Consider the following 25,437-nt stretch of genomic DNA (forward strand, 5'->3'; position numbering starts at 1 on the left):
TGTTCCATGATTCACACCTATATATAGCATAGCTTCTAAATCATGAAGTCAGATGCTGGATTCTGCAAATTCAGTATGCCAAGAATTTTTATTTATTGAGCCTGATCCTAATTTTTGCATGTTTTGGAAATCTTGGGCTTGATTCAGATCTCATTTATACAAGTATAATCCACGAATAACTCCATAATGTCAATGGAGTTACACAAATGTAAAGTGAGGCTCCTTATGTAGAAAGTAAATTATGGCATTGATCCAAAACCCGCTGAAGTCAATGGAAAGGCCTCTGCTGAGTTCAATGGGCTTTGGTTCAGACCCTATATGCACTAATAACTTTATAGACATACCTGGGTCCTGCTTTGAATTTGAATTAATGACGTATAAATGGAGGAAGGGGAGCAACTAAAGCATAGCAATTAAACACGCAACTTGATCATCCCCACACCTCAAGGTACACTAAAAAGGAAGTGTGCATTAAAAAAATCCTTACAAAAATTGGTAGTCCAGTGAACTTTCAGAAAGGATGGAGTCTCGCCTTTTCTTCTTCTTCTAAAAGTCTTCTTTTTCATTTGATAGCTTGCCCATCAGGAACATATAAGCCTGAAGGTTCACCTGGTGGAATCAGCACTTGCATCTCTTGTCCAGATGACAACCACACCTCTCCCCCTGGAAGTACCTCCATCGAGGACTGTGTCTGCAAGGATGGGTATCATGCTGCAGGACAGACCTGTGAACGTAAGTCTTTCCAAACAGCGAAGATGAATAGAGATGAAAGGCACATTAGGACGCATAGACATAAACCTTAGCCCTTCTTGGACTCTTTTGCTGTAAATGAGATGGTCACGCATCTGTGGGGTATATTTTAGTGTTTCATATGCATTCCCTCAAAAGTATAGATGCTATAAATTAAAAAATCAAACCAGCCAAATTAAAGACGTAAACTAACCGAGTGGGAAATGAAATGAAAATAATGCTTCTGGAATCTCTAACCCTGTTGTTGTATGATTAATTAGTTGTCCACTGCTCTGAGCTGCAGCCCCCTGAAAATGGTTACTTTATCCAGAACGTCTGCAACAACTACTTCAATGCTGCCTGTGGAATCCGATGTAAAGCAGGATTTGATCTAGTGGGAAGCAGCATACGGCTCTGTCAGCCAAATGGCCTCTGGTCTGGTTCAGAGACCACGTGCAGAGGTATGAAAGCCATTTCTTTGGAAAAAGCTTTTGACACAAGTTGTTTTGTTGTTAATGATGGTTTGAGATTTGTTGGTTTTGCTGGCTGAGAGTAAATCCCAAATGAAGGAACATTCAAAAGGAAAACCCCATGATGAGTATTTTATCTTCTGGTTTACTAAAATGGAGGAAGAAAACCTTCAGTAAGAAATGCAGAGTGGGTATCATCTGTTAGAGAGCCAAACCCTGGTAAACATTCCGCATTGTCCTCTTTTACACACCTATCCTGTCTATTACTAACTTTATTCACGTGACACCAGTGGAACTGCTAGAATAAAGTTAGGGTTGTAAATAAAGTTATGGTTAGTAAATAAGGATTTGCAGGCTGGGGGTTTGGAACCCAGGGGCATAAACTTCAACAAAGAATATTGCTTCCAAATGTCTGATTTATGATCCTTGGGTTTATCAGGTGAATGAAGAAAAAATGGAAAGTTCCAGGCCACATGTATAATCTCAGAAGAGTTTTGAGTGTGATTCCATTGGACAGTGACTATTTCCTGGAGGCTGAATGTGAGGATATATTAACTAGAAAGGAGATAATCAGAAGGAGTGATTGAAGATGACACGACTGGGAATAGGGAGGGGGCTGAAAAAAAGTATTTATCCAAAAAGGGCCTCCTGATGTCCTAATAACTACATTTGATTATTGCTTTAGTGGATCAGATCACAATTTCATCTTGCCTCTGGCTGTGGCTTAAAACATGATGTTTCAGAGGAAGGTATCCACCTTCCAGTTCCACCAGTGCGCTGGCAGGACACCTTAACCAGTTGTGCAGTTCTACAAGGGATGTGGGATTCCTCTCTGACCTCCTACAGGCACTTATGGACTGAGTCTGCTCTTCCACCTTTCACAGCCTGTTTGGAGAAAGGCAGCTTGCAGCCACACACTGGCTGGTATGCAGGTCAGGTTTCACTTAGGGAAAGGATGTGTGATGGAGGCAAGGGGAATGGACAGAGCCAGAGAACAGTCACTCTTTGAGACATGCTCACCTGGCAACCCACCTGAATTTGCATAACAAATTGCTGCATAGGCTAATGCTCAATGTTGCTGAACTTACTGTCCTTCTGCAACTCCCAGTGACCCTGGAAGGGGTGAGAGCTTGCAATGGAAAAAATATGTTGCTAGTATTTTGGGACAGAGAAGCAAGATCTGTGGGATTTGGCCATGTCATTCCGCTAGGCAGGCTACAGAGTGAAATAGTTTGAAAAACCAACTGCAGGCTGATTGGAGTATTGGGAGAGCAGGTCTCCATGAGACTGTCTCTCTTACAAAGGGGTCCTTAGAATGAAAAGGCTGGAGAGCCCCTGCACTGGAGCATAAAGAAAGGACTGATCAGTTTTCACTCTAATCAACTACAGTATTATTGTTCCACTTCTCAGTGTGGAGAGCATGTAAAATTTAGAGAGTCCACCCCCCACACACACACTTTTAGGGGAGAAACTATTCTGTCTTCTGTTTTTTTGGTGAGGGATGGTTTCTTTTTTCTGCAAGGATTCACAGTTTTCCTTTTAATGAAGCATTTGGCTTTAACATGGAAAAAAAAAAAAAGCCCTCTGCTTTGAGCTCTTATCTTCATGTGGTATTAATTTTCTTTGAAGCATCTAAAGGATATCCTTCCTTTTTTTCCCTCTCATAATACATCATTTCAGAGTAGCAGCCGTGTTAGTCTGTATTCGCAAAAAGAAAAGGAGTACTTGTGGCACCTTAGAGACTAACAAATTTGTTAATCTCTAAAGTGCCACAAGTACTCCTTTTCTTTTTGATAATACATCGTGTTGAAGTTCCTAATAAAATAAAAATCCAACCTTAGCATACGCTGTGTCTGCTGTTCTCCATTCATACAAAAAACCATGCTGTAGAAGAGAGCAAGATCAAAGGCACAGTTCATGCGCTGTCTCATTAATCCCAACAGTATTTTATCACATCAATTATGAAAGGATCCCAAAGGATTTTAATCCCTTCACACTGCTTTAGGTTTCGACATTAAACATTCAATGTTTTGGCATTTTTGCACTACTAAGTTAAAATGTGTCATGACTGTGATAAGAGATGCTTAGACCCATCAGCGCACCTTCTCCAGTTAGCAGCAGCTAATATAAAATTATGCTAAATACTGTCCAACTGCAAAACACCCACTTAATCCAGAAAAATGTACTATAACAAAATTATAAAGGCCAACAGAATATATTTTAATGTACATTTATGGGAACTTTTAGTGATTGTGGAAAGTGCCAGATTGATAGTCCTCAAGTCAAGAGGATTGTCTTGTGGTTAACTCACTAGGCTGCAATTTGGAAGGTCTGGATTCTATTTCTGGTTCTTCTACACATTCCTGCTGTAAACTTACAGAGGCTAAATTACTTGCCCATGCCTCAGTTCGCCATCTGCCGATGGAGCTAATAGTATTTCCCTACCTCACAGGGAGCTTGTGAAGAGTAATCCAATAGCCTTTGAGAAGTCTAGATCCTGCATGGCCTACACACTCAGTACTTCCTCTGACTTCAGTGGGATGCTCAAGAAATGTGGGATCTGGTCTCTGGGCCTTTAAGCATTCTGTGTGTGTGTGTGTGTGAGAGAGAGAGAGAGAGAGAGAGAGAGATAGAGACTAGATGGGGGATAGTTTATTTAAGTTTTGTCAAATCTTGTTGGCTGGGTTTTGGTTTGGGGTTTTGTCTGGATCCCATTTTATTTAAAAGCTTAGTGTTCATGGGGAGACTGACATAAGTGTTTTGTTCAGGTTTTGGCATATGTATGAGCAGTAAGACCAAATGTTAGGTGGGCTGTAGCCCCGGAGACCAATAGATCTTGTATGCTCGTGCTCATACTCACTGGGATGGAAACAGAGGTCTCCACTTCCCAAGTGTGCCCCCTTAGAGGGGTGAGGGCTAGAAGCTCAGCAGTGGCAAATCCCCGTGCTTTGCTGCACCCTGGGATGATGTTTCAAACGGAGCTCCCTCCCTCCTGGCTAGGACACCAGTGGGAGAGGTAGCCGCAGTTCTGGTCCTTCCACACTGGAACACAAGATTAGTAGCATTGCTGATAGTGAGTCATAGCCCCGTCACCCTGAAAGGAACAGAACAATGGCCATGCATTCCTTCCACGCCAGACCTGATAATGGGTGCAAAGAGGCACATGCTACCTGTGAAGGTGTGTAGCAGTGGTCACCTGCTGAGCATTTCCCCAGTGCTTCCAGATTTATTCCCGCTGCCTCCATAATGCCTCCAGGACCTGATAGTTTGCAATGCCCACTACACACACTACCACAGCTGTGGCATTAAAGGCCACAGTAGAAATCATCATACCCTAGGAGCCTATTCTCTTTTGCATGACAAATTTGCATTAGAGTTGTAATATGTTTTCTTAGTGCAATTAAGGTAAAGAATAAAAGAAAACTAGTCTGAAGAGCAACGCTTTCTTGAATTCATTAAGAGTCTAGTGACTCTAGTCGAAAGTAAGTTTCCTGATCTCTCATTCTTGAAAAGCCTGTGCATACACATGAATTGGGGGTGGCAGGGAGGAGTGGCAGAGCTCTGGACCTGAGTGAACACAAGGCAGTCATAATGCCTAGATATTAGGCAGCTAACCGGGTTGCCACTCCTTGCTTTTTGGTCAATAGTTGATGCAAATCATGCAGGTTTTTTCCTAATGTGTTTACATCAAACTCCGTCTGAAAGGAACTAATTTTTTTAAATTACTTAAGACTTGTAATCCTGACTGTTGGTACAGCTGGATTTCATTTGATTGATAACTGATTAACTTTGTTCTCTTACTATCTTTCGGAAGACATGTAGTCTGTTGGGTCAATATGTACAATTATACACACGTGTTTTCTCATCAATATGTGCACTAGACTCCTGGAAAAAGGAATGAAAGCTGCCAAGTTTGCTTAACTTTGAACTTATTTGGAAAGAAAGCTAGTAATTTAACTCCTACATTGGCAGGGGGTCACTTCATAAAATCAACATTCTTAACCACAATATAGAAGTTACCCCAGCCACTGCAGTCATGAGTCATTCAGGCCTTGACCCTTCTCCATCCAAGTTGATGGAAGTCATGGAAGCAGGATCTAGCTCTTAAAAAAACAGTAGATTGGAGAACTGCAGCTCCTCCCCGCTTTTTTTTTATTACTATTCAATTGTGCTACTGCTTAATTTGTTAGACAAGACTGATGCACAAGATTACATTTAATTCCATGTTCTTCTGGAGTTGATTTTAGTTATGTAATAAATTGGTGTCAAGATGCAGCATTAGGAATTCAGCAAGTTTAAAAAAAAACCACCTGTATTCTCAGCCAAAGCTAACCCTGTCTTCCCATTCAGCATCATTCCGCAACTCCTCCCAGAGCGAACTAAACAAATCTTCTTAGTTACACTTCCTTTAACTTCATTGACTAGATATGGACCCAGATTTCCCAATGTGACATCTTAAAGAGGCCTGGTTTTCAGAAAGGGGTAAGCACCCACCTTGTGAAAATTAGGTCCCTGTAAGGTGTCTTAACATAAGCACCCAAAATCACTGGTCAATTTTGAAAATATTCGCTCTATTTATAAACCCAGATTACCAGAATGTTATTTTCACTGTATCCATTTGAATGACAAAGGGTTTTAGAAATGACCTTTAAACTGTCTGTTGTTCCTCTGGTTTATGGTGAAAACATAACATGATTGTTTTACCATTTGCAGTTAGAACGTGTCCAAAACTTCACGCACCTGAAAATGGACAAATGAATTGTTCATCAGGTGATATCTCATACAAGACAGTGTGTTTTGTGACCTGTGATGAGGGCTATGAACTGGAAGGAAACTCCAAACTTACCTGTCAAGGAAACTCTCAGTGGGATGGAAAGGAGCCAACATGTGTGGGTATGTTTTTTGTCGTTACATGTCTGTTCATGTAGAACCATATCTTGAGGAGGGATTGGTAATGGGATAAGAAAACCTTGACCTCTAGATTGCTGGTTGAAATCCAGCCCAAGTAGGTAATATCTAAAAGTCACTCCTCTCCTGTGGCTGTTTGGTAACCTGTATGAAATTAATTGGTGATCACAGTCCAGTTCCTGGTAAACATGGCTGTCATACAGCAGAGGCAAGAGTGAATCTCTGGGGAAACTCAATTACCCTTTTGGAGCTAGAGATGCTCCCTCCAGCCAAAGATTGAGGCATGTTGGCAATGTGGGGGAAGCTTAAACTACCGCTGACTCCTTTGTTGGAATTCCCAGCACAGAGGCCAAGGGTTGAAAGGGTTGATGCTGAGGAAGGAAACTTGCTGGTCACGTTTGAAGCATATTGGTGGAGCAGTGCGGGGAAGCATCCACTGCTGGTGCCTGCACAGAACCTGCTACGTGAATAAGTAGAGGACTTTAGACTCCAGGATTACCAGTCCAGCACTTTTCATGAGTGTGCTGACTTCACTGGAAAATGTTGTTAATAATAATAATAATTAATAATTTTTAAAACCCAGTGAAATACAGAAATCAAGAACATAGGGCCTGACTTTTCAGAAGCTGGGCTTGTTTGATGCTCCTGAAAATTGTGGGTGCAGTTAATGTCATCGGTAAATTTTGTACCTACATGTCCAAATGACCTACATTATGCCTATAATTATTTATAATTCAAAAACTACAGGGACAAAAATGGGGACCCTGTGAAGGCAAGGCTGAACATGGAGCCCTAGATGTAGATACATGCTTTAAAAACATCATGAAGATAAATTCATAAATTTTGGATTATTTACACTAAGTACATTAAGAGCCCGATCTTGCTCCCAGATCAATGGGAACATTTTATTTAACTTCAGAAGAGCAAGCCTGGGCCCTGAAATGCCATTGGAGGATTATTATTGGAGGATTTACTTTAGTCTGTCATTTCTTAATTTTCAATTATTATAATTCAGTTCCATTATATATCAAAAGGCTGCCTCATGCTGTTTGATATAATTTGACTCTTTTGGCACAATCAAGCAGGTTATATAGAGCTGTTGCTGGATTTCTGAGTCACCCATGGCAAGGCTTTGTTCTTATTGGCCCAAAAATCCAGTGTAAGAATTTCCTTTGATTGTCCCATTGCAGAAAGCATTAGCTGAAAAATTTGGGCTCACTCTTGTCATGGCTGCACACAAAAGTAACTTGTATAGACACCCCACCCCCACGCAAGGAAAGGAGATGTGAAATTCCACTCATGGAATGATTGCAGGATCATGAAAATGCTAACCAGAGTCCTAATAGCACATTTAAAAAAATGGTTCTCCTTACTGATGTTCTAAATTAGTACTCTCACTGTTAAAAATGTGCACCTCACTTCTAGTCTGAATTTGTCTAGCTTCAGTTTCCAACCATTAGGTCTCATTATGCTTTTTTCCGCTGGATGCAAAAAGCATGTACTATCGGTAGGGCTCCGTGTCTGTCACGGAGGTAGCGAAAGTCATGGATTCCGTGACTTTCCACGACTTCTACAGGGGATTGTGCGGCAGGCCCAGAGGTCACCCAAAGCAGCTGGCTCCTGGGACAACCACACCAACCCCTGCGCCGGGGGCTCCAGTGCCCCTTCCCCCAGAACCGCTGCTCCCCCCAGCAACCCTTTTCCCCCCGCAAGATTTAATCATAGGTATTTTTAGTGTAAGTCATGGACAGGTCACAGGCCATGAATTTTTGTTTATTGCCCATGACCTGTCTGTGACTTTTACTAAAAATACCTGTGACTAAATCATAGCCTTAACTATTGGAAGTGCTTCCCAGTGTAGGTACTTGTAGGCTGTGATCTGTTAACCTTCTCTTGGTAAATTAAAGATTTTGCTCCTATGTCTTTTGCTATAAAACATGTTTTCCAAACTTCATGTCATACTCACAGCTCTTTTCTGAACCCTTTCAAATTCTTCAACATCCTTTTTGGAAGTCTGCTCAGCAGAATCGGACATAACATTCCAGTATTGGCCTCACTAATACTATGTTATAACAGTTATTCTGGGTAGTTAGGGCCCAATTAGTTTTACCTGCCACATGCTGTAGGTTTTTTTCTTACAAGGGGGTGTATGTTACGTGTATTTTTAATTCAAGCAACTTTTCATTGAAGATGCTATTGTAATGAATTGTCCTGTATTATTGTTACGTTATATTCTGTTGTCTAAAATTAAAATATTTGATAGGCATGAAAACTTCTTTCTTTTTTTTTCTAACTTGCAAAAAAAAAAGTTAATATTTCCTCACCGCTAAACTCTTTTGTCTCTTTCCCTTTTGTATTCCATTGAAGATTGGTTTATAGCTAACATCTTAGATTTAGTGTACATCAGGAAATATTAGTCTCCTCATATTACAATGTTCTGTACAGTGCACATGATTACTGCAGGAGTACATAATTCATTGGCATTAATGCCAAGGGCACTGATGCCATCTAGTGTTGAAAGAATTAGTGTGCCCACTTTTTAAATGTGTTTTGGTCAGGCTTCGTCCCCAAGGTTTATGTTTAAAAGGAAGAGGAGAGCGAGAGAGGTCAATTAGTGCCCTGTTGTGCAGTATTCTTTTTGTTCATTAGATCGAGATTCACTTGTTAGTTTATGAACTGTGTACTACACTCCTACTTCCTTGGCTTCATTCAGCTTCATGTGATGCACTGTTTTACAGACGTGGGACAGATTTTGCTTTCTCATATGCTGGATTTTCACCCTGTATTTCCATTGGCATGAGTAACTGCGTTCAAATTCTGACCCATAGAGTGCTAAATTATTTAATATTTATATACATGTACAGAATCAGAGATTGATGGGACCAAATTCCGCTCCTAAACACACCCTCTTAAATCCAGATTTATTAGGTCAGATTCTAAACCTGTATAAAACATTGTCGCTCAGCTGAAATCAGTGGAGCTATGACAGTTTATACCAGCTGAGGATCTGGCCCACTGAGAGCAGAAGACCTGTAGAATTGTAGGAGTCAGAGATGAAAAAGTTCTATTAGGCCATCCAGACCTTTTCTCTAATAATGCAGGGTTGCTCTTTATACAGTCTAGTGTTTTGTCCGGTTCAGTAATATATGTCCTAAGTGCTTAGACTATCACCACTTCCCCAGAAGACTATGCCAATTTTCCTTGTATTCAACCTAAATTTTCCCTTTCTCAGTTTCTTCTCTTCACTCCTACTTATATATCCCTTTGTACCACCCTACATAGTTCCTCTTCTCTTTGTGTTTGTGCCTGTCATTACATCCAATGAAGTGAGCTGTAGCTCACGAAAGCTTATGCTCAAATAAATTTGTTAGTCTCTAAGGTGCCACAAGTCCTCCTTTTCTTTTTCCCTAAATTGTCACTTATCCAACCAGCTCATAATTAGGTTTTTTTAATTTTGATTCCCTAATCATTTTTGTTGCTGCTCTCTGAACTCCCTCCAATTTGTCAATAGCTTTCCCATAAAGAGGTGTCCAGAAATTAACACCATTTTTACTAATGGAAATAGTTTTAAGTTTTAAGACAATTATTCTGTCTAAAATGAATGTGTATACACTCAAGGCCCCTGCAGACTGTCAAAATGACAACAAGATATGAAGTATTATTATTAATAGTTTAAACTTTAGTCTTAATTTTTCAAAAGCAAGAGTTTCAAGGGCAGGAAATGTTTATAATACTTAGATTCTTTCTTTAAAATAAGTTTTGTACAGCTGCCAGTTTTTCAAGTACTTGACAAAAAAAAATTTTGTCTCAATATTAACTGTTCTGATTCTGAATCTTTTCTACACCCTAAAACATCAGGTAATGAATGAACAAGGCTCCACCATCCCAATCTGTCCTGGAAGCTTTTTACATATCCGCTATGTTAAGTATCATAGATTTTCCCTCTCTGAGTAGTGTTCAACAGATGGATTCTTTCAGTCAGCTCTTTTTACGTGTTTAACCAACTACCTAATGAGACACCTGCCATAGCAAACTCTTGCTTCATACATGTCTTAACACATGTCCCAGATATTTCCATCTTCTTTTCTGGATAGCTTTGGTGATGATAAGTTGTTGAACTCTATGATGAATCTCGGTGCTATACATTCATTCCATTTAATACTTAACATTTTCCTCAGGCATTTGCTTTGGAAGGCATATTAATATTTCAAGGCACATTATTGAAAATACATTTATTGTACAGATTTGGTATCCACCTTTTACTGTATTTGCTCAGCTCTACATGACAACAGTAAAAATTTGCATTAACTGCCCAAAATAATAAATATGGCTGGTTGAAAAACAGGATAAAGTGTTGGTAAATATGTAGTCATTTCCCTCCCTCTCTCCTTCCTCGCACCCCATTTTAGTTTTGGAAATTTCAAATTTTGATTAATTTTTTCTTCACAATTTGAAAATATTTGACCTGCCCTAGTCACAAAACATTTCATAACATTAAGGTACATTTTTGGTCCCTGCAAATCCATAGTCAATATTTGCTAAACTTGGAAGTTTAGGTTTACATTGAAACCGGCAAATTGTTCTTTTGGTTGCCATGTATAGTTCCCTGAGTTCCAGTTCGTATTTTAGGTTTGAACGAAATCAGATATCAGCCTATAATAATTTGAAACTGGATGTAGGTTCACTTATGAGCCATTTCACAAACAGAAGGTGATTGAGCATGTAATGAAATCTGAAATAAACAAATTTTAATGACTTTTTTGTTTTAGTAAAATTGTTGTACCTCTTAGTTCTCATTTCATGGCATTATATAAACAGTTCTTTGTAGTTAGCATGCAGCAAACTGCTCACAGTGCCACTCCAATATCTGTATTGTGACAATGCGACAACAAAATAGGAGCAGGTGAAATTAATATGTTCTTGTACAAAGCTGTGGTGTAATTCCAGCAGCAAAAAAAAATGGTAAATGGTGAATTTAAGAAAAAGGAGCAGATCTGATACAAGGGGGTGGAGCCAAACCTCATTTGTCTCATGAGGATATTGCCAATGGTTGTAATTTACTGAAAGAGAACCATAAGAACTCACCTGAATTCCAGCACCCATTTCAAAAGGTTCTTAATTGCTGATAATTTTGGATGTGTATATTTTCTGTGTCAGTTGACATTTGTGTGTTTACTTCATGTAGAGGTGCATTGCCCCATCTTCCAGAAACCTGAGAGTGTGACAGTGCATCCATCAAGTTGTGGACAGGAACCATCAAAATCTGGAACAGTGTGCCAGTTGAGCTGCCCCCAGGGATTCACCTTGTCTGGTGTTAGAGAAGAACTGAGATGCACTCCTTCTGGGAAATGGAGTGAAAATGTCCAAAAGTCTCTATGTAAAGGTATAAACCTGAACAATAATTTCCACTTGCAAGTAGATGTGGATTCGGAGGGAAGGGGATTGCAGAGAGACAGATAAAGGTGTGTTGGAACCTGAGGCAAAGCCTGATTAAAGTGATTTCCAAAATGTACTGCTTCTACCGTTGCCTGACAATAGAATTTAATATTTATTAGTTCATCACAATTTTGTGGCTCAGCAAGATTGTTCCAGTACCTTTATGATGCACCTCACCATCAGTCAGCCCTCTGGAGAACCCTGCCAGGTGTCCTGTTTTGTTGGGGTTCACGGTACTGTGTGACTTTAAGGCCTGGGAGAAAAAGTTAAATTATAAATTTGAAGAATGAAGATGAGAAAAACCTAGGCTTTAGAGGTGCCCAAAGAGAAACCAAACAATATAATAACAGTAATAATATCAATGATATGTCATGCCTTTATATAGTTCCTTTTATCTCAAGGTTCCTTAAGTGCTATGGAAACTTATACTAATATGCAAGATGTATTAAGGTGTTTTAACTCAGTTTTTCAGAGCACCCTCCGGGGAGAGGAACTTGCTCTGTTTAACAGCTTTCTACTCAAAACTTTAGGGCACACAGTGAAGAATGCCGCAATTAACTGAAGCTGCACAGGAAGTGTAGATGGGGAAAATGTAATTACATTAGTTTGAGTTTGGCCAGGGCTCTAATATGAACACCCAACTCTTTCAGAAGATATTAGATTTTTTCGTACACAAATATACTTTCAGTTTGAATGCCTTTAACTCTAGATTAAGGGAAAACCCCAAGAAAGAATAAAAGTAAAGTCTCATTGAGAAAGCATAGGGTATATTTCTCTGTGACATTCTGCACCTGAAACAGAATGGAGGGCCTCACAGCAGAGAGGCCGGTAGACTCTTTAGAAATGAAAAGGTGCATTACAAAAAACAGAATTAAAACAGTTATTTAGCACATCACTACAGAAAGTGCCACAGGATTTCTGTTGTGAGGACCTCCATATTGCTGCTTATCCTAAACACAGCATCTCGAGCAGCATAATGATCCCTAGTGCATTGTTTCCGTATTGACTTGGAGGGTAGAGTCCCACCTACTGAATCAACAGCAGCCTCCCTGCTCCTGGAAGTTCTTCTATGCAAATATGGACGAGGCATAATTTATAATTAGGGCTGTCGATTAATCGCAGTTAACTCGCACTCAAAAAAATTAATCACGATTTAAAAAATTAATCGCAATTAATCACAGTTTTAATCGCACTGTTAAACAATAGAATACCAATTTAAATTTATTAAATATTTTGGATGATTTTCTACTTTTTCATTTATATTGTGTTCTGTGTTGTAATTAAAATCAAAGTGAATATTATTTTTATTACAAATATTTGCACTGTAAAAATGATAAACAAAAGAAATAATGTTTTTAAATTCACCTCATACAGATACCATAGTGCAATCTCTTTGTCGTGAAAGTGCAGTTTACAAATGTAGGGGGGGGTTTGTTTGTTACATAACTGCGCTCAAAAACAAAACAATGTAAAACTTCAGAGCCTACAAGTTCACTCAGTCCTACTTCTTGTTCAGCCAATCACTAAGACAAACAAGTTTGTTCACATTTACAGGAGATAATGGTGCCCTCTTCTTATTTACAATGTCAACAGAAAGTGAGAACAGGCATTTGCATGGTACTTTTGTAGCCGGCATTGCAAGGTATTTATGTGCCAGATATGCTAAACGTTTGCATGCCCCTTCATGCTTTGGCCACTATTCCGGAGGACGTGCTTCCATGGTGATGACAGGTTCTGCTTGATAACAATCCAAAGCAGTGCGGACCAACGCATGTTCATTTTCATTAACTGAGTCAGATGCCACCAGCAGAAGGTTGATTTTATATTTTGGTGGTTTGGGTTCTGTAGTTTCCGCATCAGAGCGTCATTCCGCACCATTCCGCACCAAACCACCAAAATATAAAATCAACCTTCTGCTGGTGGCATCTGACTCAGTTAATGAAAATGAACGTGCGTTGGTCCGCACTGCTTTGGATTGTTATCAAGCAGAACCTGTCATCACCATGGAAGCACGTCCTCTGGAATAGTGGCCAAAGCATGAAGGGACATATGAATCTTTAACATATCTGGCAAGTAAATATCTTGCAATGCCGGCTACAACAGTACCATGAGAATGCCTGTTTTCACTTTCAGGTGACATTATAAACAAGAAGCGGACAGTATTATCTCCTGCAAATGTAGACAAACTTTTTTGTCTGAGCAACTGGCTGACCAAGAAGTAGGACTGAGTGGACCTGCAGGTTCAAAAATTTTACATTGTTTTATTTTTGAATGCAGTTTTTTGTACATAATTCTCCATTTGTAAGATCAACTTTCATGATAAAGAGATTGCACTATAGTACTTGTATTAGGTGAATTGAAAAATACTATTCATTTTGGTTTTTTACAGTGTAAATACTTGTAATAAAAAATGAATATAAAATGAGCATGGTACACTTTGTATTCTGTGTTGTAATTAAAATCAGTATATTGGAAAATATAGAAAACATCCAAAAATATTTAAATAAATGGTATTCTATTATTATTTAACAATGCGATTAAATTGCACGATTAATCGCAATTAATTTTTTTAATTGCTTGACAGCCCTACTTATAATATCTGATGGGATCACACCACAAGGTGATAAGGCTGCAGGCCAAGCTGTTTGGATCAAGATGAAGCTGTGTGTATGGAGACCAGCCACCTAGAGTCTACTGTGATGGGCAAAAGTATAAAACCCTAAAATAAGAGATATCAGTAGTCTCTGAAGGCTACACGTCTCTAGTGAAGATGAGGGCGGTTGCAATCTGTTGAATTTTATACAAAGAAAACATGTCCCTGCTTAGTTCTCTTTGTTGTTTATATGTATTATGTAGCCAAAATACTTCACTTATCCAAAATAATCTGTTCGCTCACTGCCAATGATTAGCCTTTCTTCAGAACTTCACTTTTAACTGGAACTTGCTACAGCTGAAAGTCCACGGTCTTAGGAGTGTGAAACACAATTGGAAGTTGTTTCAAAGAGTGTGCTTGTTATGAAAACTTTCTTCCGAGGAAGGCAAAGTGGCTTGTATTTATTGTTCATGCAGTCTTCATCATGGAATTTTAATTACTGGAGTTATATTTTGAAATATCTCTAGCAAAGTAATAAGCGGTGTCAGTTCTTTAGCTGGTTTAAGGCCCCTTAGGCATAAAAGGGTTCAAAGGTGAACGTTGTTGTCCTTTCCTAGTGAGACTGAAGACCATTTATTAAAGAGCACTCCAGTAATGAAATAATCCTGCTGCAGTGTTTGGAAAGGCTCCATGCTGAGGGGATAACAAAGTGCTTTAGGTTTTGTCAGAATAACTGGAGGCTTAACTGTTGTTGGCCATGCAGCACAGATTGTACCCCATGCTAGTGGAACAGAAACTCTTTGAAACTGGAGGAGACCATTTGTCACATGTGGAACCTTTGTTTAGCAGCAGAAATAAATCAGTCAGAGCAGCTGTTCAGTCAAAGCATTCTTCCCTTGGAGTCAGTTCTAGACCATGCCCCAGCATGGTGCTAGAAAGCACTGTTCTCTTGTGCTGATTAGATATAAAGTTAAGGTCTCACACACCTGTGGACATGAAAGATCCCTTGGCACTTGTTGTAAGAGGAGAGGTGTTGATCTTTTACATTAATCAAATTTTTACTTTGGTAATTACATTCTGTCTGTTTGTTTCCTCATGCAGTTTCAGTTGGGCATAATGTTCTTCTATGCTCCTATCCTAAAATAATGTTGTTGTGTACTGTTAATAATATTAAACAACTTTTCAAGTTCTGGCCAAGAGGGTGCTGCCTTTCAGTGGTAGCTTAAGTGATCTATCTCTCAGGGATGTTGTGAGCTTAACTAGTTAATAGGTTCCATCCTTGTCATGCACAACTCCATTGGAGTTTAGTCATTGACTTCAGTGGGAACAGGGATTGGAAGCTATTTTTATAAAGATGTGTGAGTTTTTCAGATGAAAAGTTATTATAATAAATAGTTGGAATATCAAATGATTTCTGTCCACCTCTCACTCTCTCATCTCCACCAGGCTATTCCAACATGCCTCCAGTTCTTTCCCCTTGTCTCTGGCTATCTTCTCTTTAGAGGGGATCTAATTATGGCGCATATTAATTCATACTGTGAAACATGCCAAGGTTTGGCATACCTCAGAGAAGACTTATGCTGGTCTGAATTATTTCTCTTTCCAGTAGCAATCCCACCATCTCCCTCATGCATGCACACTCACTCACAAACATATACACATACACACACGCACACTCTCTATAACATATCCTGGGACCTTAGCTCACGGGAGATACCGTGTAACCCCCACACCTCCTGGGTTTGGTGCTCTGTCCCATGTAGTAGCACTGAGATCACTTCAAAAGAGATTAATGAGTCTGCTCTACAGCCTTAACTAATGGCCTTGTGGCTTCTACCTCATGCAGTAGAGGCTCAAACATTTAGCTCGAGGTCCCAGGTTCAATCCCGCCTGCTGATGAGTGGGGTCTGTCGGTGTTACACTTGCATTGCTTCTTCCCTACTAATGTCTTCAGGGATGGCCTGCTGACCTATTTCCTCATCCACTTTTTTGGTGGTTCAGATTATGCAGGCAGACCCTGAGCTAGTTTTCCACCCACCTCTGCATCCATATGAAATGTCTTCCGTGATGATGCAGAAAACCTACCCTTTGCATTCCACATCAGCAGGATGGAGACTATTCTGGTCTCAATGCTGCCATTTTAAGTAGTTTTCCTCATTCTTAGACTGAGACTCTCTAGTATGCGCCTCACTAATAGGGAACTCCTGAGCACTATTGGAATAAAAGGTGGGCCCTGTGGTGGGTATAGGAGATTTTTGAGTGGGGGAATCGCTGGGATGAGTCACTGATTTAGTGATGAAATAGGCAAGTTTCAACAGGATTTACTGGAGTTTCACTTGATTTTTCAGGTTCATGTGAAAGAACTCTTGATGACAGTAGGCCAGATCAGAGGTCAGCAGCCTTCGGCACGCAGCCCATCAGGATAATCCCGTGGCGGGCCACGAGACATGTTACTTACATTGCCCATCCACAGGCACAGCCCCGCAGCTCCCAGTGGCCACGGTTCACCGTTCCTAGCCAACGGGAGTTGCGGGAAGAGGCGGGCCGCAGGGACGTGCTGGCCGCCACTTCCCACAGTATTTATAAACAAAAAACGTGCAAAGAATTACACTGACTTTGCAAATGATTATAAGCAAAACTATAGGTATCATTTTGATTCTCCCACCTTCCCACCAGAATCCCCATAAAACACATTTTTGTGCCATGGCATTAAAAAATTGTGTATTTTCAGGGTAACTAAAGGTCAATAACTTTTGCTATGAGTTCCTAACTGAATGGGTTACACTTGTTGTCAAGAAGTAGGGGAATAAAGTAGCCATTCCTCATGGAAGAATAGATGTGTTGTTTTAATAAAAGGCAACTGTAGTGTTAAAATAAATGCTCATTCTATCAGTATTATTTGTAGTATGATAACTCTTAGAGGCCAAGGACCCACTGTGCTAGGCACTGTACAAAAATATAATGAAGAGACAGTCCTTACCCCGAAGAGCTTGCAATCAAAGTGTAAGAATATAAGTAAGAGGTGGAGAAAGCAAACAGGTGCAAAATGAAATAATGAGATGATACTAATCACCTTGATAAACAGTGCACACAGCAAGCCAGCTGAGTAACCATTATTGATTTTTTTTCTCTCTCTCTCTCTCAATTAGATATTGAAGCTCCTCAAATCATCTGTCCAGACAATATTGAGGCCAGAACTCTGGAACATCATAACTCTGCTAATATTAGCTGGCAGGTTCCAATAACAAATGATAACTCTGGAGATGAGGTAGAGCTAAAACATATACATTTTATTTTGATGCAATCCCTTTTCAGGTAGTTGTTTTAGAGCTCTGAAATGTGTCTAAGCCATTAGAATGGCTTGTTTCTTGGTGAGAAGAAGCAGAGAGATCTGTTGTAAACTAGTGTCTTCAAACAGCGTTTTCTCTGTTAGATTTATGTGGTTACTGAATACCCTGTATGGTGTTTTATATGCATACAGTTCTGTACAGTTAATTTATGCAGTCAAAAGAAAGAATGCGTCTTTGTTTATAAAATACAGAATTGCACTTTAAAAAGGAGCTCTCAGACTATGAAGGAGTTTAGTGATTTGCCTTCCATAAAATCCGGTCCTTCCTCGAGGAAGTAAACCAACTCATAACGTTCAAAGGCTAAAAAGAGCCCAATGTGATAAGTGAAAACTCACCACAGTACCAAACAAGAAATAATATGATCCCATTTCTTTACCATGATCAAGCTTCAGATAAAGGCCAGTGACTTCCACTGAAGTAGGTGGTGGTGTATTAATTTTGATGGAATGTACAGGCCAAAGGTGCTAACATAGTTGAATCACTGTCCAATGTTAAACAGAGTTAAACAAGGACCAAGGCTGGTAAACCAAGATTTCAGCCTGCTTAGTAACATGGCAAACACACCATTAAAATCATTTTGCCTTTTTTATTGAAGGTAAAGAAAAGAAGGAAAAACAGTTCAAGCATTTGAAATGTAAAGTATTAAGTAAGGATTTAGTTTTAACAACATCCCTTGTTCCCTTTCACTGGAGAGAGTTTTTAGAAGGAAAAACCCCTTTGTCTGACAGTCTCTTATTCAGTGGCTCTCAACCTTTCCAGACTACTGTACTCCCTTTCAGGAGTCCGATTTGTCTTGTGTACCCCCAAGTTTCACCTCTCTTGAAAACTGCTTATTTACAAAAACAGACACAAAAATACAAAAGTGTCACAGCATGCTATTACTGAAAAATTGCTTTTTTTCATTTTTACCATATAATTATAAAATAAATACATTGAAATATAAATATTGTACTTGCATTTCCATGTATAGTGTATAGAGCAGTATAAACAAATATATATTTGTTGCCTATATGAAATTTTAGTTTCTACTGACTTCACTAGTGCTTTTTATGTAGCCTGTTGTAAAACTATGCAAATATCTAGATGAGTTGATGTACCCACTGGAGGATCTCTGCGTAGCCCCATTGGTACCCACACCCCTGGTTGAGAATCACTGTCTTAGATGGTCTCAAAGATGGTAGTAACTGTCCTTTTGGGGTCAAGAGAAGAAGTTAGTTGAGATGGGCTGGAGCTGTTCTTAAAGTCTGATCCCATTTCATCCTGGGTAGAATTCAGCTGGAGCCAGGGGTGGTGGCGATTTCATCTGGGTCCCTCTCTCTGGCCCAGTCTGGTCAGGATCAGGATGACATAGACCTGGGGTCTTCATGGAGATGGTGAGGGTGGCTGCCATGAGGGTGAAGCTCACTCCAGTAGCCAACTTTTCTCCCCAAGTCTCTTTCTTTAAGGACCCCACAAGGGAATGGTGGGAGGAATAGATCATCTCCTCATTATTTTGTCCACCAATTAGGCCTACTTTCAGACACACCAATTTTGGTTCACTGATTTCTGGTTCCACGCTTTTCTTGTTTACCAAGCATGCTCTTAGCATAGTCCTTGAATTATATCAGTAGGCCTTTTTGTTGGGACTAATTCAGTCTTTTTTGTCTCCCTTTCAACGTTTGTTATTAGGGGTTATTGTAACAATTTATGAACTTTCATGTGCTTTTTTACAATTGAGCTCACAATTGGGGTAAATTTGTAGCCCAATGATTACAACAACGGGAGGTCTATGTGTGTATCCAATGGCAGAATTTTTCCCCAAACTGTTTTGTAAAGAGTTATGTTCTCTGAGTTACAGGTCTGGCCTGTGAAAACTTTGATTCCCAGCTGAGCCACTTACATTCGTTTGGGCCTGATTCTCATTTATACTAAGGTCCCTTCCATTACTTTGGCCATATAAAGAAGCCTGTAAGAGGGTGTAAATGTAATTTATGCCCAATTTATGGCTCTTCTAAATGGCTAAAGGGTATAAAGAATTCTTAATGTAAATGAGAATCAAATCTACATGCATCCAAACACATAGAGGTTTAATTTTAAAGGATTACATTATGTACACATTTTGTAAAATACAAATATGGGATTGCTGACCCATGTTTGCATTTAAATAACAAACCCCTGTTCCTCTAAAAGGTCTCCATTCACGTTACTCCAGCCTTCGTACCACCTTCTCTTTTCCCCATTGGAGAAGTTGCGATCACTTACATAGCAGTGGACAAGTCCGACAATCAGGCAAGCTGCACATTCAGTGTCAAGGTTATTGGTAAGTGCTATTCAGAAGTACCTGGGAAGGATTCTGATAAAGATAAAACTGTTTCATTTGTGCAGGAGGTGGCTCTGATTCACCATGGCATTTAAGCCCACACCTAATTTTAAGCATGTGAATAGTCCTGTTGAATTCACATGCATAAGTGCCTGGCTGAATGGAGGCTATCATTTGCATAATATATGGTAATTGCTGTCAAATCCTGGATTGTCAAATGCTCTATTTGGATTGGCTGCAGCTAAAGCATTTGTTCTTAATTTGGGGCTTCCCCATGTTTTGTAAATAAAGCGCATTAATCTGTCAAAACATAAACAGGCATTAGGGTTAGTTATGTGGCATGTGTGCAGTGTTTACTCACAAACCATTGGTTTTAATTCCTGACTGAATGTCTTCCCAAACCCACAAAGAGCTTTCAAGATGACCACGTATTTCCAATGAGATAAATCATGCAAGTATTTGTTTGCTCAAGTATTTGACACATGCTCTCTCTTTCAGTGAACTGTCTTATGAACAAAAATTCACTCTTTGAAAAGTTTACAGAATGCAAATAAAATGGATGGTGAATACAGTTGACGCCAATGTGCAATTTTTGTATTTGAGAAAATGTTCTTGAATCCTTTTTTTGCAATATCCACTTAGTTCTAGTGATGCTGCTGCATAAAGGTGGAGAGGGTATATTTCTCTGTCAAGTTAGCTGGGAGGTTATCGGTGACGGGACACTCTGTCTTAGCTTTATAAAGGGAAAGGCAACTTTCTGCCTTCTGCAATATGGCTTGGCTGATGAGCTTAAAGAAATTGTTGAATAAGTACATAACATTAGATGGTTTTGATGGATAAATATGAGGTGAGGCATATTGTGATGGCAGTGTTGTTCTCTGTTGAGCCTAATTCTTCTCAAACCAGTTTTCCACCAAGTTCAAGCAGAGTTACGCCTGAAACACACAACAGCACATGACAGTAGAGTCTGGCCCTTGTATTTGTAATTATGCATTTAATGAGCAATCTGATTGATGTATTTCTTCTTCACTTTGGTAGTCGTATACTTAGGCAATTCAAACTTGGTGGGATATATTTAGCAATGATAATGTAGGCGATAGTTTAAGTTACACATCCGGTGCCTGTTGGTTAGCAAATGTATGCAACTTGTACCAAATTGACATTTAGTTGTATGCAAAGCATGCAAAGTTACTTATACCGGTTTATTATTCTGGGGACCAGATTTAGACTTCCATTAGTGTATGAAACTCCTTTCCCATTGACTTCAGTGGGTATTGTTCCTGTTAGTCCTGGACTGGATTTAGTCTTCATTGTGATGGGTATACTTCAATGTAAGCTACACTAAAAGGGTGGCTGTTTATATAACACCCGTCCTGTTCGTTGCTTTTTCTGATACCCCACTCTCTCCTGCCACTTCTACATATGAATTACATTCACTTCATATATTGGCTCAGTGCCAAACTATCATAAATTACACTGCTTTCCCACTTCCACCCATTTTCTGGGACACATACCTGATGTCGAACTTAAATGATATTTATGTCACTTCCTGAATTTGACCCACCGTTCTGTTGGAATGGCATCTGCTCATTCTGGTGTGCATTTGGCTTCATACCTTGTTGTCTGCTGTTATTTTTAATCACTAAACTCAGTCAGAGCCAGCGCTCAGATAAATTCAGTGAGTTAGGTATTATGAATTGGTGGCTATCTGTGTTTTACCAAGGATAGCTCAGTTGTTTTAGGACAATGGGTTTTCAAGCTTTTTTCATTTGCCGACCCCTAAAAAATTTTAAATGGGGGTATGGACCCTTTGGAAATTTTAGACAGGGAGTCTGTGGACCTCCTGGTGTCCCTGATCCACAGGTTGAAAACCACTGATTTAGAAAACTTAAGTGGCTGTTTACGTCGCTTGAGCCAAAGTCTTGTTGTCAAATGGAGATTGTTGGTATGACAATGGACCAACCTAAGAGGCACAATAAACAGTGGAGTAAATTATACATTATTTAGTGGGCATAAGTTAGTTTACATTGCTCAACAAGGAGGCCCAAGAGTGGGACTGTGCAGGAAAGACCACCAACCCGAGAGTTTAAAATAAAGCCACTCTCCCTTATTTATCTTCTGGTGCTTTTCCTGCTGTAACCCTGCACTTCCATTCTTTTGGCATATATATTACAGCAACTTACTCTCAAACACACACCCACTTATACAGATTTACAGATGTGAAACCTAAAACACCCTTCACATCACCTCTGAGTTTGACCCACAACTTGTCTATTGTTCTGTGATCAAATTTCATGCTGTCTCTTCAACTTCTCTAGATGTAGAATCCCCTGTAATCGATAGATGCAGATCTCCGCCTCCACTTCATGTATCGGAAAACGAGTACAGAGCAACATGGGAGGAGCCTCAGTTCTCGGACAACTCAGGTGAGATAATGCAGCTTATGTAGAGATGAACCAGCCGAAGAGTGGTTACGTCCATACAGTTCCTACATGGCACCCCTGGGATGAGGATATCATTTTTTAGTAACATACCACTTTGACAGGTTTGATGGGATGGATTGCACCCTCAGCAAGTTCACAGATTACACTAAACTGAGGGGAGAAGTAGATAAGCTGGAGGGTAGAGATAGGGTCCAGAGTGACCCAGACAAATTGGAGGATTTGGCCAAAAGAAATTTGATGAGGTTCAACAAGGACATGTGCAGAGTCCTGTACTTAGGAAGGAAGAATCCCATGCAGTACTACAGGCTGGGGACCGACTGCCGAAGCAGCAGTTCTGCAGAAAAGGACCTGGGGATTACAGTGGACGAGAAGCTGGATATGAGTCAGCAGTATGCCCTTGTTGCCAACAAGGCTAATGGCATATTGGACTATATTAGTAGGAGCATTGCCAGCAGATCAAGGGAAGTGATTATTCCCCTCTATTCGGCATTCGTGAAGCCACATCTGGAGTATTGTGTCCAGTTTTGGGCCCCCCACTACAGAAAGGATGTTGACAAATTGGAGAGAGTCCAGCAGAGGGCAACAAAAATGATTAGGGGGTGGGGCATATGATTTATGAGGAGAGGCTGAGGGAACTGGGTTTGTTTAGTCTGCAGAAGAGAAGAGTGAGGGGGGATTTGATAGCAGCCTTCAACTACCTGAAGGGGGGTTCCAAAGAGGATGGAGCTCGGCTGTTCTCAGTGGTGGCAGATGACAGAACAAGGAGCAATGCTTTCAAGTTGCAGTATTGGACGGTCTAGGTTGGATATTAGGAAACACTATTTGACTAGGAGGGTGGTGAAGCACTGGAATGGGTTACCTAGGGAGATGGTGGAATCTCCATCCTTAGAGGTTTTTAAGGCCCGGCTTGACAAAGCCCTGGCTGGGATGATTTAGTTGGTGTTGGCCCTGCTTTGAACAGGAGGTTGGACTAGATGACCTCCTGAGGTCTCTTCCAACCTTTATCTTCTGTGATTCAGTGCTTACCATGGTTGAGCACATCTGTTACCAAGAAAATTAATAAGCCTAAATTGTCCATTGTGTAGTCAGCCTCTATAGGGATAGCTGCAATATACAAGGCCAGAAAAACCTTTTCATTTTTTTTTTTTAAACTACTGTAGGAGGTGCCCTAACAATCACTAAAAGTCATTCACCTGGAGATCTCTTTCTCAAAGGAGAGACAACAGTTCAATATACTGCTACAGACTCCTCAGGAAATAACAGGACATGTGAGATCCGCATTGTCATCAAAGGTTTGTTATTTGATCATCTTCTGGCCGTAGACACAAAATTATTTAGTATTAATAAAAATGCAGTTATACATATCAGTCACCATCAGTCAGTTTAATGTTCAATGCTATAAATAATTCACTGATAAGTAACAAGTGTGTGTGTAATATAATACTTGTTATAAGTGCGTATATATATACAATACCAATGTGCTTTTGCATTTCAGTGTCACTGTTTTACACAGTGTAACTCCAGTGAAATCAGGTCTATCAATAAAATCAATTGAGTTATATGGCAAAACTCTGGAGTAACCGAGTAGTGTACTCTGTACATCCAAAATAGGTATAAAAGCCACTAAAGGTTTTACTCAGTAGTCCAATAAAACTTCAGACAATTGTCCAATTATTTGTCAACAAGAAGCATAGCCTAAAATGTGGTCTACTTTCTGTTCACCAGAATGGAAGATTTCTCTGGAGAGATTTTTTAATAAACTGCTAATATCCTAACAGGAAATGGAACAATTTCTAGCCTTTACAATTTTACACATTTATATATGTGCATAAGTATGGAGGTATGTATTATATTAAAAAAAAAAAAAAGAGGCGGAGAGAGAGGAAAAAGAAAGCCCCAACCAGCAGGCTAACAATTAGTTAGGAAAATCAATCACTTAGAAGTTAGCAAATGCAGATTTATGGTTGAAAATTCAACTTTAACTCTGGCCCCTACTGCTTATGCCTTAAAACAGGGTCTAACTTTTACGCAGAGGTCGGCAACCTTTCAGAAGTGGTGTGCCGAGTCTTCATTTATTCACTCTAATTTAAGGTTTCGCGTGCCAGTAATAATTTTAACATTTTTAGAAAGTCTCTTTCTATAAGCCTATAATATATAACTAAACTATTGTTATATGTAAAGTAAATAAGGCTTTTAAAATGGTTAAGAAGCTTCATTTAAAATTAAATTAAAATGCAGAGCCTCCCGGACCAGTGGTCAAGACCTGGGCAGTATGAGTGCCACTGAAAATCAGCTCACGTGCCGCCTTTGGCACGTGTGCCATAGGTTGCCTACCCCTGCTTTTACATCATGGTAAATTATTTAATTAATACAATATTTAATATTGTATAAACTGGAATTTTGTGTATATCCTTAGAAATAGTAAATTACAGGAGTAGATACAGTCTTCAGATTTGGCATGATTTTTAAGTCTCAGTGAGATCTACAGAACAAGACAAATTTGAATAATACAAATTTGGTTGTTTTAAAATTATAAATATTGAGACACTTCAAGGTGAACTTAATTCAATTTTTAAATTGATTCAAAGATATTGGGATTTAGAACATTAGGCTTACTTGTTCTCTGACTTGGCTTTATTTCAAGTTCTTGGATATTTCAAACTCAATATCATCTCAATATCATCTCAAACGTCAAGCACTAACAATTTTAAAATTACCATGAACCTATTTTCTTCACACTTGGCTTGTTAATTATATCTTACTGAGGCTTTAAAAGTCTGCCCAAATCTGAAGATTATAGGTCTGATTTTGATCACTTATACGCCAGCATAAATCAGGAGTAACTCCACTAAAGTCAATAGAATTCCACCAGTGTAAAACTGATTGGCATCAGAATCAGATACTATATGTAATGTACTGTAACTTACTGTGTGTAAGGTTGTGTAAAAAGTTCCAGTTAATATTATGTTAATAGATGAATAATTTAGCATGCTCTAAAGAGAGACTCCAGTTTTAAGCAAAAGCATACAGGGCTTTCAGTTTTGCATTTCCACACTTTTGGTGGTTGATTTTTTATTTTTTTTTCAACCTTTGCATTTCTGGATTTTAAACTCCCAGGATGGGATTTTCAAAAGTGCTTAACATTAACCTAATTTTCCTTCCATTGAAGTCAATAGTCATACTCCTGTTGATTTCAGGGGAAGCAGAA

General features: G+C 39.4%; 1 protein-coding gene across 1 annotated transcript in view; it reads left to right on the top strand.

The window, feature by feature from the left end:
* Nucleotides 1-25,437, top strand: part of SVEP1 (sushi, von Willebrand factor type A, EGF and pentraxin domain containing 1) — a 170,313-nt gene that overhangs the window by 43,801 nt on the left and 101,075 nt on the right. Inside the window, exons 4-11 of the mRNA XM_038402181.2 lie at nt 574-732; nt 1,011-1,190; nt 5,913-6,092; nt 11,293-11,490; nt 17,286-17,404; nt 19,656-19,785; nt 22,104-22,211; nt 23,390-23,521. Of these exons, the coding sequence (XP_038258109.2) occupies nt 574-732; nt 1,011-1,190; nt 5,913-6,092; nt 11,293-11,490; nt 17,286-17,404; nt 19,656-19,785; nt 22,104-22,211; nt 23,390-23,521 (1,206 nt within the window). The remainder of the gene's footprint in view (nt 1-573; nt 733-1,010; nt 1,191-5,912; nt 6,093-11,292; nt 11,491-17,285; nt 17,405-19,655; nt 19,786-22,103; nt 22,212-23,389; nt 23,522-25,437) is intronic.

This window comes from Dermochelys coriacea, chromosome 5 (genome assembly GCF_009764565.3).
Source record: "Dermochelys coriacea isolate rDerCor1 chromosome 5, rDerCor1.pri.v4, whole genome shotgun sequence".
Lineage (NCBI taxonomy): Eukaryota > Metazoa > Chordata > Testudines > Dermochelyidae > Dermochelys > Dermochelys coriacea.